Below are 14,851 nucleotides of genomic sequence, written 5' to 3'. Positions count from 1 at the left end.
CTATGACCAGTCTTGCAGAAGACATCACAATTTTGCACAAGTATAAATTGTTTTTTGGATACATGAAGACTACAGAATTCTTTGGTGCTTGTGCAGGCTCAGGCTAAAATCTCAATATTAACAGAAGAGAAATCTGCTTCTTTTCAGCAAAAGCAGAAACTGGAACAGGAATTGGTATGTTCAGCAAAGTAGGTTGATTTAAGAACAAAATTAGCGATCTTTGGGAATCTCTTATATATTTTTAAATTTTATTCAATATCTAGAGTCATGTTATAGTGCTTGAAGAAGGTTATCATGCCTGGTGCTATGCATACCAATCTTGATTTTTTTTTATTGGTAAAAGGCCTAGGACAAATTATTTTATTAATTAAAGAAATTTATACATGTTTCCTCCATTCAAATGGGCACTAGTAGGAAAGAACAGAGTCAAAAAAAATCTCCAATCTTGCCTGGAGACTTTCGTCCACTTATGAAAATACAGAAAATAATATAGGTGAATACCCCTATTTACAAAACATTTTGGAACTTATGAGGACATTCCCTCTTTTACAGAATTTTCTTACATCGTGGGTTTTCCTCGATTTGTTACAAGTATTAGAGAACTTATATTCTTCTTTACTGCTTTAAATTCATGCCTTTAGATGCTTGATCGAACCTGTATACATTGCTCATTGGCCAAGATCGTTGTTAGATTTTATAAAAATAAAAATACCTACATATTCCTTAATTAGTTTCCATTTTATTAGTCGTAAAGTCACCTTTGAAACATATTAGGAGACTATCCTTATGCCGATTGAAATAAACAGTTTTCATTATTTGGAGTATTACAAACTTTATGAATTAACCTGATTACTCAAGTGATAAAGTCAGCTATGCATATCCTAACTTACATTTTCATAGTAGGACGCAGTTAGATAAATTAAAATCGATTATGTTCTTTTGTAGATTTGGATCAAAGGATATATCCATCTGACAACAACATGAAAAATGATCATATTCTACCATACTCTAAACTAAAGAGTTTAAAAGACCTTATATATTTTGAAGATTTATTTAAACTATACTTAGTACATGCCGCCTGTCTTCTCCAAGTTAATTTGAATATGCCTAAATTTACACACCCATATTGTATCCTTCCTCAGATAAGCATCCTAAATTCGTTCTAATAAAGGGTGATGCTCATTGAATAAACCATAGAACTGATTACGTCTAAACTAGATGTCACTTTGACAGAAGAAACCAATAAGAGAAAACCACCTGAAGCGTCTGAGAAACCTATCAGACGAAAAAAGAGGCCGTGACCTAATCCTGTAAACTAAACAGAGAACTACTAGGAACAGGGCTTAGCCGTAAAGGGCATAAACTGTCAACAAACCTGTAAAGAAAGACCCCTGAAAACATCAAAGAAAAAACCGAATAAAGATCGAGGGAGAGTAATCCAACCAGACTTGATTTATTTATATCTCAAGGAATGTCTCAAAAATCAAACGAAAAAATACAATTTTCAACAGTTTTGATTTTGTTATGGTTACCAATACCTTTTCTTAGTGTCATGCTCAAGACTCTGCCAGCCATATTATTGTCATGGGGAGAATTGGACAAAATATTAGATTGTTGACTGCATAGTTTTTTAATAAATTGATGTTTGGAGTGTGGTTCGGGTTATTTTCTCTTGAAAAAAGTTTGGAGGTTAACTTCTTGCTTTATTTGTATGGTTGGTTGGGCATCTCATGAAACTATCATGTGATTGCTGGTAGCCTGCATTTTTCTTGTCTTTGACACTAGATGCATTTTCTGGGAATATATAGAATGCATTTGGTTTTGAAGATTTTTAGGCTTCTATGCTTTTACCCCAGTGGGAAAAATATGGAAGAATTAATTCTTTTAAACCCTAAGCACAGTACATGCAAATATTTTCTTTATTGTTTTTTCAAGATATTTCTATTTCACGTATTTCAGCATCAGGTGCTTTAAAAGACCCCAAGATTGACAGTTCTCAATAGCACAATGAGCTCCTTTATTTTTTTGAATAATTCACTCACTGCAGGATTGGCAAACATGTTTGCAATCTTATCATTGTTTCTCACCATAGTTGGAAACTTGGACTTCGTAATTACTTAGCCAGCCCAAAAAAGTTGAAAAACTCGGAATCGCCAAATACTTGGCAAGAAACCGGCACTTTTATCGAACATTTGGAAAAATATAATTACTTAAATTATTCTTGAAAACACACACACATACACCAAATTTGTAGAACATATACTAATTTCTATTAATCAAAGTTTTTAGTTAAATACATAGGAATTATTCGAGACAAAAGAAAAGAATGGAAAGATGAATGAGAAAACTCTATTTTGCGTTTATGTTTTTATGTTTTAAGTTATTGTCAAGTTGATTTTTTGTTGACCAATTTTTCAGAGAGAATGCGTGGGTTTTAGCGATTCTTCACCCTAAACATCAGTGTGCGACAATGAAATACTTGGCTGTGATTATATCATTTCTTTTAGTGATGCGCAATATATCGCTAGTTCGATGTTTAGTGATATATCGCAGATATATCGACCATGCTCCTCACAAATCTAAAATCAAGCATCTACTGTGCATCATTCCTTTTGTTGTTATCCTTGGCTTCTGCATGTGTGTTCAACACCCCAGCCAAATGACCATAGTACACCTACTATTTTGACTTTGACTCTTTCTTTGTGTAGTCATATCATCACCAATCGCCCTTATGCCCTTCAACAAAAATGCTAGCCCAGTCAAATTAGGTGTTTTTCTTGGGATGACTAACACTCTCTTTCTCCTCCCATGAGTGAAGTAGGGTTTTCCATGTTTTAGATCGATCTCATTTAGGATGAAGAGTTCAATGCCCAAATCTTTTATTGAAGTCTCAATTAACATAACATCACTCTAAAGAGTCTAAACATCCTCATCATTTTTTGAGACATCCTCAAAAATTACAACTAAAAGACTAGCCAAATTGGAGCTAGGTGTGCTATCTTCAACCATGTAAACAATTTGGCTTGTAGGCTTATGAATGCATGTTAGTGTCTCTACATGGATTCAATTCATAAATATCACATTTATCTAAATGACGACGCCCTTGGTAGGATTCCATAATTGATAGTCTTAAGACTACTCCAAATAGCTCCTCATAATGTACTTATGCTATTAAGGTTAAGCCTTTTTCACTTCTCGTTTGAAGTGTAGGCCAATTGACATGTCCAAATTCTAGTGTACAATAGTTGGCTTCCTACTACAAAATTTCTTACTTCTTGTGGTGTCTCGAACAATTTTTGTAGAAACCTTGTAAGTAATGTAACGAGCATAACAAAGTACAAGTTGCTTCAGCCAAAGATTTATAATGCATACTTTTATGTTGCGATATGTAATGCCTTATCTCACTCAATTGTTTGCTCGTTCGCTTCACTGCATGATTCTGTTGGGGCATATAAGAAATAGTTCAATATCAAACAATCCAAGTACTTCTTGTGAGGTTTTTCACACCATCACCCCATTGCAAATGGGGACCCCTTCTTTTTGTTTTAGTAGTAGGAGTAGTTGTCTTAGGTGGTCTTGGTAGCTATTTTCAAGTCTCCGTGCTGAAAGGGTGAGTTTGAGCAATTTTGGCCAATTGGGAAGTCAAGCTTGTCTCAGGTGTAAATGAGAGCTTTGCTAAGTCTGTCAGGGATATGTAATTGAAATCAAGGGATTTGTGATGAAATGAGTTGTAATCCTTAGAAAATCCTTGTTCGAGCATCAAAATTTGATCTTTGAAAGTTAGGAAAAGTTGTGGGAGGTAACATTGCTGAAGGCGTGCTGAATCCTGAGCTAAGTTTGGAAGTTTTTGGAAACTCCTAATGTATAGAATCTTTATTATAACTCCTATGAGGCTGAAATATATCTCAAACATCTTGACAATATTAAGATAGAATAAAACTTTAAGTATAAGAATGTTACCTATACCTGTTAATGTTGTAGCTTCAATTGGATTGATTTAACCATGAGATTACATTGTTTTGATTACTAGTTAATCATTCTGATTAGTAATCATTAGACAATTAATGTATACATATATTTTATATATAATTAACAGTTGGCTAATTATTACAAATTATAAGTAATGAAATAATATGTGTTAATGGATAGGCATGTCTCATGAAGGAACATGTCTATTCTTGTCCCATCCACAATATGAATACAAGAAAGATCACTGTCTTTGGAACACACAAAAATTACAGGCAGTGCTATTACATTTACAATGATCATACCTTAACAATATGGTATCAAAGCTAGGCTGCAAATGTAAGAAAGTGATTAAAGACATGGTAGAAAGATTAGACACCGATTATTAGAGTGAAGGTAGGAGTTCGATAACTGATTGTGACCTTCAAGCTTCCACATGATCAATCCTTTTCATGCAACCCCTGCTTCTGATAAATACTCTGTGATTTTCTCAACAACAACTCTAAACTTATTCTTGTAGCAACCAGAATTTATGAATCTGACATGATATAGAAAATGAACCTTTTTATCTACAATTTGAGGGGTGTCACTAGCCAATTACCTCTGCCAGGAGATTCAGTCTCCATCTTTGGAGGAAGGTTTGAACATTGTAATCTTCAGACTATATCAGTATAAGAAATTATATAGCATTTTGATGGAGAGAATCAACGTTACTATTTAGTGAAATTTGGGAAAAGAGCACATGTATTATTGGGCCCATTGCTATATGGGGTGATACACATCACCACATCTGAGAGATAAAATAAAGTTTCATCAATCTATTAATATTTAGTGGATTTCTTGGCGTATATCCATTTCCCAAGTCACCTGTTCAAACACAATGTCAACATGGTTTTGCAAATCTCAATTACAAAAGCGCAATGACCAGATCGCAATATGTTATTTTAGTTTTCTACTTTCAAACTTTGCTGCTACATTTCTATGTTTGAAGTGTAAGATCTTGTATAGTATGAGAAGGGAAAATGTTATTGTATGGCTCCAGATTTTGTGGGCATTGTTGGGATTTTTAGTATTCCCACTACTCTACGCTTTTCTGCCTATTTTCCGCATGCCCTATATCATAAGTGGGTATATAGTTGTGATGCTGGTGGCAATTAATATCATCTTCATTCGGGAGACAAAAGAAATAGTGCCTATGTGTCTTCCTCGTCAGAGCATTTTGATGACAATGATTAATTACAGGTGTGGGCAGGAGGAGGAAATAGAAGAGTGTGATATGCCTCAACGTATTTCAGGAAGAGGAGAAAGTGGCATGAATTGATTGCTGTGAAAGTAGATATGATGAGGAGTTTATCGGGAGGTGGGTTCAAAGCAAGGGAAGAACATGTCCCATTTGTCGCACTTCTTATTTATGCAGATAGAAAGAAGTTTTTCTATTAGAACAACTTGTGGTTGCTCGCATACTTAATGTTTATGCTATGCAATTCTGCTTGAAGAGATCAAATCTGGTCTAAATCAAGTTTGACCATAGCTTCTCACAGTGATTGTAATTCTCCACGCGCTTAGATATGGGAGCCAACGAAGAGAGGAGAGGACTGGCAGATAAATAATTTCCCCCAGTAAGATGAATCAATCTAATAAAGATGATAGGTGCCAATCAGGAAGGATTAAAATCAATATTCATTGCAAAACTACGACCAATAAGATCTGAAAGGAATCATCGAACATTGATTCAGTCCAAATAAAGGAGAGGAACATGACAATAAAATCATAGAGGGATTACTGCTCTTCTTTTCAGCCACAGGGATATAGGAAAGATAACAGACCAGAACATTCGAATTCACTTTAATGTGGCCATTGCCTGCCATGCAGATACAACAAAAGAATAAAACTTGGGATAACATTCAGGGCTATGACAAGTAATGAGTTGTATGGGTATGTTTGGAGGCTAAGGAAATGAAAACAAAAGTTGCTTCTAGAGTAACCTAGCATTGAAGAATATTTGAAGGTTTTGCATTACTATCGGTCTTGAACAATGATTGATACAAAGATGTGCTATATTAAGTAACTCTGATGTGGACTAATAATTCTGAGCACCAAGCAATATTTCATTCCATTTCTCTAAATCATGATATATCTACCTAAAAATCTCGACATGGTTGAAGAATCTAGCTACTATTTTAAGTGTTGCAATTTAGTTGGGAATTCACCATTTTGAAGATAAGGACATGGATTACTTTTCCTATATGGAGCACTCGGTGATTGAATTTTATGGTCAAGATTATGAGGGAAATAGTAAGGCCAATAATACAAGACTTGTATACAGTCAAAGATAGAGTTGTCTAGGAAAACTCGCTGCTTCTAGCCCAATTACAATTAAAAGTGTTGAACAAATGGTAGCTTTGGTCAGATATAGAATGATGATTGATTTCATGTTACACATACGTGTGTGTGTGTACACTGTGTATACTGATATATATACATACATATTTAATTGTTTTTATCATATGATTATTTATAGAAATCAATTATCATTCATACAACTGATTGAAACTCCATTTATTCCAAGTAAATTATTGATCCACATTTACAGATTATTACTTGCAAATTATTATTATTTCATATTCCATGTACAATCCTGATCAAGCATTATTATCGGTGATCATATTCAGATCAAATATTTATTATTTGTGCAAGATCAGTTCAGATCGTACTTGATAAACATTTGTATTTGTTAAGTTATAAATCCCAATTAGAGATAGGGTAAAGAAACACTCAAGAGGCATTCCATGAAGGGACATGCCTCCACTTTGTGGAAACATGTATATCCAATCCCCAAAGGAAGACGTCAAAATCAATAAATGTTCAGCCTCTCGGAGATCATGGAAACATGTCCACCCATGAAACATGCCGCTTACATGAGTATATAATGCATATCCAATCCCCAAAGGAAGACGTTGAAATCAATAAATGTTCAGCCTCCTGGAGATCAAATACCACTAGATCAGATTCAGACTTGTGAATTCCTATTCAGTATTTTTCAATATTGATCTAGCATCACCTTCATATTTGTCAAGATCAAGATTATCAATATACTGATTACAACCTATAGAGGAAGTACAGTGATTAGTAAGAATCATATTCTGAAAATTGAAACAGCGTATATAGTTCAATTCTGAAATATATTTAATCATCTTTAACATGGTATCAGAGCCTTGCTAAGGAAGACCCGATTAAATTAGAGGGTTCAGATTATTCAAAACTCAAATATTATCCCTCTGGAAATTGAAATCACATTCCATTTCTCGTAATGTTGAGTGTAATCAGATTTGAGGATCGTTCTGAAAGTGCAACCAAGTTTACATCATGGAAATTTAGAATCATGGTGATATTGGAAGAAAATAAATTAGATTCATTTGTGAAAGAAAACAAACCAGAACCAGAAAATGATCCTGAGAAAACTCAATGGATCAAGAACAATGAAAAGGCTATGAAACCTATAGTAGATGCAGTTGGGGATCGTATTGTACATATCCTATCTAAACACGATATTGCATACCTAATGCTTAAATCTCTTGAAAGCACATTTAAAATAAACAACACCAGTAGAATTCTTGCTGTAAAGAGGCAACTTAATCATGTAAAAATGAACAAGGGGGAATCCATCACTGCATATTTCACGAGAACCACTGAACTAAGAGATCAACAATCAACAGTTGGAAATCAGATTGATAGCAAGGAGCTAACATTAATAACTCTAGGCGGTCTACCAATTTCATGGGAGTCATTTATTCAAGGAATAAGTGCAAGGTTAAAACTCCCTAAGTTTGATAGGCTGAGAACAAATTTCTTACAAGAAGAATAAATATTTAATGACTAGACGGAAAATTCAGAAACCCATAGATGTGGATATTCATGTATTAAACACCAAATCTAATAAAAAAGGTAAGAAGAAAAATTTCAAAAGAAAGAAGAATACTTATAGAAAGGGATCTTCCAAGAAGAGGAAAGACATTTCCCAAATATAATGTTTTAGATGTTATAAGTATGGACACTATGCAATCAAGTGCCCTGATAGAACAAAATAACAAACATCTTTTGCTAAGGTTGGAAAGGCTAATATAGAACATGATTATGAGAAATTTTTCTTCTACTCTTCATTATGATTGATAATGGTTTGTCAAGACACATCACATGATTCTAAGAACACTTAGATACTATGATAGAAGAAACTGACGAAGAAGTAACTATTGGGAATGATTTGTCACATCCTGAAATGTCCCTTTACTGATCTTGTATGATATTTCCAACCTTTAATCGGATCTTTAAGATCAAACAACTAATATCACAAAAATCCTCCAAATTTCTCAAGAAACCCCAAATCGGGTATGCCAGAAATGGTGCCAAAAGCTTCACAGCTTCACCTATTATTAATAAATCTGAAAATGGACATTTTTACAAAAATTTCAGCAGCATAACGGCCTACAAAATGACATTTCCAGATCTGTATAGCCTTTACACAATAGCTCACAAATGTAGGACAAAAACTATGCTCATCGGACTCCCGAAATTAACACAAAAATGCTCGGAAACACCACAAAACACTAATAAACTATCTCAGAAGTTTGATCACGTCCCAATACATATATTCAGCTCTATTTTAACATCTTAAAGTCTGAAATACAGCAGCAACCCAAACTGATATGAAATACTCTACTGAAAACACCAAACTCATACCAAAAAACAACCCCGAAAACTCACAAATCTGCACTATTCAGCACAAAGGCAAACTCTGTATGAGCATGCACATGGAATGGCTTCAAACTCCCGTCCTTAGCCTTCCTGGAAACTTGCAAACTCCCGTTCTTGGGTCTCCCTGGAAACCTGCAAACTCCCGTTCTTGGGTCTCCTTCTCCACAAGTTTGGCAGCCTTTGAAGAATAACAAAGAAATGAGCAAAATCAAGTTCTGGAATTCAGCCCAAAATGTCTCCAAACCCCTTAAAAGAGGGCATTACTGTAACTCACGTCCAAGAGAGGTTAATGAAACATATTTTAATAATAATTTTCATTTATTAGTCCAACGGTTTCCAAAGATTAACCCCCTTTTTCCGAAACTTCACTTTCTTGGGCCTACCTGCTTTAGCAAAGATTATTAATTTTAAATTATTTGAAAAGGGGACATGACAAGTCCTCCCCTCCCAAACATTGCTTGTCCTCAAGCAATGGCTGAACAATAAACCAATCAATCCACCTGGATCCCAAATGTAGTCATGAACTATACTACTACCAATTAACACAGGCTCCTGCAATATCCTCTGCAATATGACCAAGAGGAATCCATAATCAAACTGACAATCATAGCTCAACCAAACTCCAAAATCACCACTACCACAGTCAAAAACCCATGAGACACAAACTCTTAGAACATCAGAACCCAAGTAAAGTGGACAAATCAAACTACCAACACAGTAAATACCATCAACGCATCCCACTGGCCTATACGGAATGTACAATCCAACTCTGCAACAATGGTGAACGCTCTCGAATGAAAGTGTACCAAGTATGGATAATCCACACACTGTGCAACTCCTGCAGTCAACACAACTCTTCAAATCACTGGCCACTATCTCATAACCATAACTCCCATGCACTGCTGATGGTGAAAAGAAATTACAAGATAAAGAGTAAGAAATAGAATCCAAACCAAATTTGCCTGCCATCAACTCCTCAAAACAAGGATCAAATGCTAACTGATGTACATACCCTGCAATATAATGTTGATTAAAAAAACCAACCTCAGTCAACAGCTCACCATGAACAAGTGATACAACCCACTGTGACTGATCACTAGCTAAGTCAGGAGATGTCATAGCCAAAGGAGTAGAATCAATAACAAAACCCACTGAAGCATCACTCCCAAACTCCTGCTCTAAGTCACATATTATCAAGCTGTCAACTGCAGAACCTATCACCATGTCATGCCCATCACAACTCTCATCTTGAGGCATCAAATTGTCCCATAACTGATGATAAGCACTAGGAACCAAAGTACATCTCTGTATCATTATCTCATCAACATGGTCATCAAAGGTAAATTGATGAGCGTACCTCACAATGTAATGCCAATAGAATGTGCCAATCTCAGTTAGTGGCTCAGACTGTAATCTAGATGAAACTAACTGCAATTGATCATTAACGATGTTGGAACTGACTACTACCTCCGAAGATATCACCAAGGGAGTAGTATTACTAGCAGGAACCATGCCAACTGTCGACTCACCAACATCACACATGATCTTTGATACATCTCTAGTCTCTATGCCATCAATACTAGAGACCACCACCATGTCAGGCATACAACAATCTGCTACAACACCCAACTCAACTGAACCTGACTCTAGTGGGAATGAACCTGATATGCCAATGTTAGTATCAAGAATGGATGCATCCCCATCTCCACTGTCTCTGACAATCTCGGCCATGGACATCCTTGGATCAGCAAACACCACAGCTTGTGACTGTATAGAATCAGGTAAAGACTGTAGTCGCTCTAACTCCATGGTCACCTTAGCCAACTGAAACTGTGACTCCGTGAAAGCCAACTGTGTACTCTCAAGAATCTCAGAAGTCACCTCAAGCTGCTCAGTAAGCTCACTCACCTCATCTTCCTTGGCCAACAATGCATCATATGCTGTACTGCCCCACTTCATAAGATAATCTCTGTCAGCTACCAACTGCATATAATCCTATCTCAGAATCTGGATAGCCTCCCATAAAGAGTGGAACTCTGTCAAGGAAAGATAACTGCCTCCCTGCTCATCACTAGTAGGAGAACCCCATCCATAAACTGCTAACAATTGACGAGCAACATCGAAATGCTGGCAAGTGATAGCAATGTCTCGGTCACTAACTCTCAACTGATTAGACACATGATGGCACTGGCTTGACTGTCTCCTACAAACCTCCTCTGATGACCTGTCTAAAGGAGTATCCTCAAAGTTACTAGTCTCTAGAGTATTACCATCCATATCCTGTGAATCAAATCTAAAATTCATATCAACATACGAAGTATCAAAAACATTAGCATTGCTGTCCAACTCCTCTATACCCAAGGAAACTAAGTCTTCAAAACTGCCCATTGCATCCTCCTGGATGTCATCAATGCCAATATGATCCTGGGTCTCATCTATACACACTGCCAAATATGAAATATCATCAACACATTCCAGCAAGTATGGTCGATTGGATATATGAACAAAGCCCAACATCGGTGTATAAAAACTAATACCAACATCAGACAAGATACTGGCACAAGAAAAGACAACACCATGTAATCTGCTAGTCAAATCCATGATAGCACCCAAACAAACACTGTTACCAAAAAGTGTTAAAGATCTCCAGTCAACTGAATCCCAAATGCCAATATAACAATCTCGAGTCCATATCTGTAAACTAGAATCAACTGGTAACTCAAGCAAACTCCTCACCTGAGTAATATGACCAATACCAACTAACTCCATATACCTGTCATGATGAGATAATGAAGTCACAATACTATCTTTGTTCACCTTCAGCTGGTTGGACAAATCATGTGAAGTACTACCAGCCTCAACCTCATGTGATGAAGCATCTAACTGTGCCTGGTACTCTTTCTCAGCAAAGTCATGAATGCTCAATGTCTGCTCATCTCTACCAGGTATCTCACCATCCTGCACAACAACATCCTCATAATCATCATCTAAACCCACTACACTGTAGTCACTGCCTGTTGTAACTATACCATCCTGAATACCCGTGGCATCACCCTTTGACGACCTGTAAACAATTGTCTCAATTTGAGTATCAAGTTAACCATTACTAGCAATCTGTGTAATATCCTTTCCCACCACCTCTTGTGGCAGAGTAGAATTTGAGACCTCTAGCTGGCTATCAGCTAGTTTCTCAAACTCCTCATGCAATTTCTTGGGAATTGTGTCATCTGTCCTGTGAGAAAATTTGCCAAATAGAAATCCAGTCAACTTATCCACCTTAGCTGGGTCGGACAACATGTCATTCATTATACGGTGGTGCTCAACCAACTGTTCAGACATGTCATGGCTTATCATAAGTTTATCTCGAATGTCTAAATAACCATCCTTTTTACTATTTTGACTCTGGATATCAATTGTCCAAGATTGTGTCCTCTGAGACTTTGTACTATACTTGTCCATTCTGGATAAAGTAGAGTGTAACCCCAATAGGATATAACTTCTTCAAACACCAAGAACTAACATGCAAATGATTAGAAGTAGCATGCAACCATAGATTTTGACATGTAACTGATTAGAAGCAACATGCAACCACCAAATTCACCAAGAATTAACATGAAAATGATTAGAAGTAGCATGCAACCATAAAATTTTTCATGCAGCTGATTAGAAACAACATGCAATCATCAATTATGACATGCAAGATCTGGGTAGTTGTCAAAAATGCAAGATCTGGGTAGTTGTCAAAACTGACATGCAAACTTCTACAACCACCAAATTCACCAAGAACTAACATGCAAATGATTATAAGTAGCATGCAACCATAAATTTTGACATGCAGCTGATTAGAAGCAACATGCAACCATAAATTATGACATGCAAGATTTGGGTAGTTCTAAAAACTGAAATGCAAGATCTGGGTAGTTGTCAAAACTGACATGCAAACTTCTACAAACCCTCAGGCTGACAAGATCATGGCTCTGATACCACTGAAATGTCCCTTTACTGATCTTGTATGATATTTCCAACCTTTAATCAGATCTTTAAGATCAAACAACTAATATCACAAAAATCCTCCAAATTTCTCAAGAAACCCCAAATCGGGTATGCCAGAAATCTGAAAATGGACATTTTTACAGAAATTTCAGCAGCATTACGGCCTACAAAATGACATTTCCAGATCTGTATAGCCTTCACACAACAGCTCACAAATGTAGGACAAAAACTATGCTCATCGGGCTCCCGAAATTAACACAAAAATGCCCGAAAACACCACAAAACACTAATAAACTATCTCAGAAGTTTGATCACGTCTCAATACATATATTCAGCTCTATTTTAACATCTTAAAGTCTGAAATACAGCAGCAACCCAAACTGATATGAGATACTCTACTGAAAACACCAAACTCATACCAAAAAACAACCCCGAAAACTCACAAATCTGCACTATTCAGCACAAAGGCAAACTCTGTATGAGCATGCACATGGAATGGCTTCAAAATCCCGTCCTTAGCCTTCCTGAAAACCTGCAAACTCTCGTTCTTGGGTCTCCCTGGAAACCTGCAAACTCCCGTTCTTGGGTCTCCTTCTCCACAGGTTTGGCAGCCTCTGAAGAATAACAAAGAAATGAGCAAAATCAAGTTCTGGAATTCAGCCCAAAATGCCTCCAAACCCCTTAAAAGAGGGCATTACTGTAACTCACGTCCAAGAGAGGTTAATGAAACATATTTTAATAATAATTTTCATTTATTAGTCCAACGGTTTCCAAAGATTAACCCCCTTTTTCCAAAACTTCACTTTCTTGGGCCTGCCTGCCTTAGCAAAGATTATTAATTTTTAATTATTTGAAAAGGGGACATGACAAGTCCTCCCCTCCCAAACATTGCTTGTCCTCAAGCAATGGCTGAACAATAAACCAATCAATCCACCTGGATCCCAAATGTAGTCATGAACTATACTACTACCAATTAACACAGGCTCCTGCAATATCCTCTGCAATATGACCAAGAGGAATCCATAATCAAACTGACAATTATAGCTCAACCAAACTCCAAAATCACCACTACCACAGTCAAAAACCCATGAGACACAAACTCTTAGAACATCAGAACCTAAGTAAAGTGGACAAATCAAACTACCAACACAGTAAATACCATCAACGCATCCCATTGGCCTATATGGAATGTACAATCCAACTCTGCAACAATGGTGAACGCTCTTGAATGAAACTGTACCAAGTATGGATAATCCACATACTGTACAACTCCTACAGTCAACACAACTCTTCAAATCACTGGCCACTATCTCATAACCATAACTCCCATGCGCTGCTGATGGTGAAAAGAAATTACAAGATAAAGAGTAAGAAATAGAATCCAAACCAAATTTGCCTGCCATCAACTCCTCAAAACAAGGATCAAATGCTAACTGATGTACATACCCTGCAATATAATGTTGATTAAAAAAACCAACCTCAGTCAACAGCTCACCATGAACAAGTGATACAACCCACTGTGACTGATCACTAGCTAAGTCAGGAGATGTCATAGCCAAAGGAGTAGAATCAATAACAAAACCCACTGAAGCATCACTCGCAAACTCCTACTCTAAGTCACATATTATCAAGCTGTCAACTGCAGAACCTATCACCATGTCATGCCCATCACAACTCTCATCTTGAGGCATCAAATTGTCCCATAACTGATGATAAGCACTAGGAACCAAAGTACATCTCTGTATCATTATCTCATCAACATGGTCATCAAAGGTAAATTGATGAGTGTACCTCACAATGTAATGCCAATAGAATGTGCCAATCTCAGTTAGTGGCTTAGACTGTAATCTAGATGAAACTAACTGCAGTTGATCATTAACAATGTTGGAACTGACTACTACCTCCGAAGATGTCACCAAGGGAGTAGTATTACTAGCAGGAACCATGCCAACTGTCGACTCACCAACATCACACATGATCTTTGATACATCTCTAGTCTCTATGCCATCAATACTAGAGACCACCACCATGTCAGGCATACAACAATCTGCTACAACACCCAACTCAACTGAAGATCATTATCTAAACCTATGTCTAAACCTATGGAAACTTACACAAATTGAAGGAAGCAACAACAAAA

The 14,851-nt window shown here is 36.6% G+C and overlaps 1 protein-coding gene across 2 annotated transcripts in view; it reads left to right on the top strand.

The window, feature by feature from the left end:
• LOC149539679 (vesicle-associated protein 3-1-like) overlaps positions 1 to 14,851 on the top strand; it is a 127,944-nt gene that overhangs the window by 78,004 nt on the left and 35,089 nt on the right. For both annotated transcript variants that reach the window (XM_089799314.1, XM_089799313.1), the window contains exon 8: positions 97 to 174. In XM_089799314.1, the coding sequence (XP_089655440.1) occupies positions 97 to 174 (78 nt within the window). The remainder of the gene's footprint in view (positions 1 to 96; positions 175 to 14,851) is intronic.

The sequence above is a fragment of the Cupressus sempervirens genome, chromosome 9 (genome assembly GCF_028749045.1).
Source record: "Cupressus sempervirens isolate cs-2001-9-10 chromosome 9, ASM2874904v1, whole genome shotgun sequence".
In the NCBI taxonomy this organism is placed as follows: Eukaryota; Viridiplantae; Streptophyta; class Pinopsida; order Cupressales; family Cupressaceae; genus Cupressus; species Cupressus sempervirens.
This window is presented reverse-complemented; position numbering and strand designations above follow the sequence as displayed.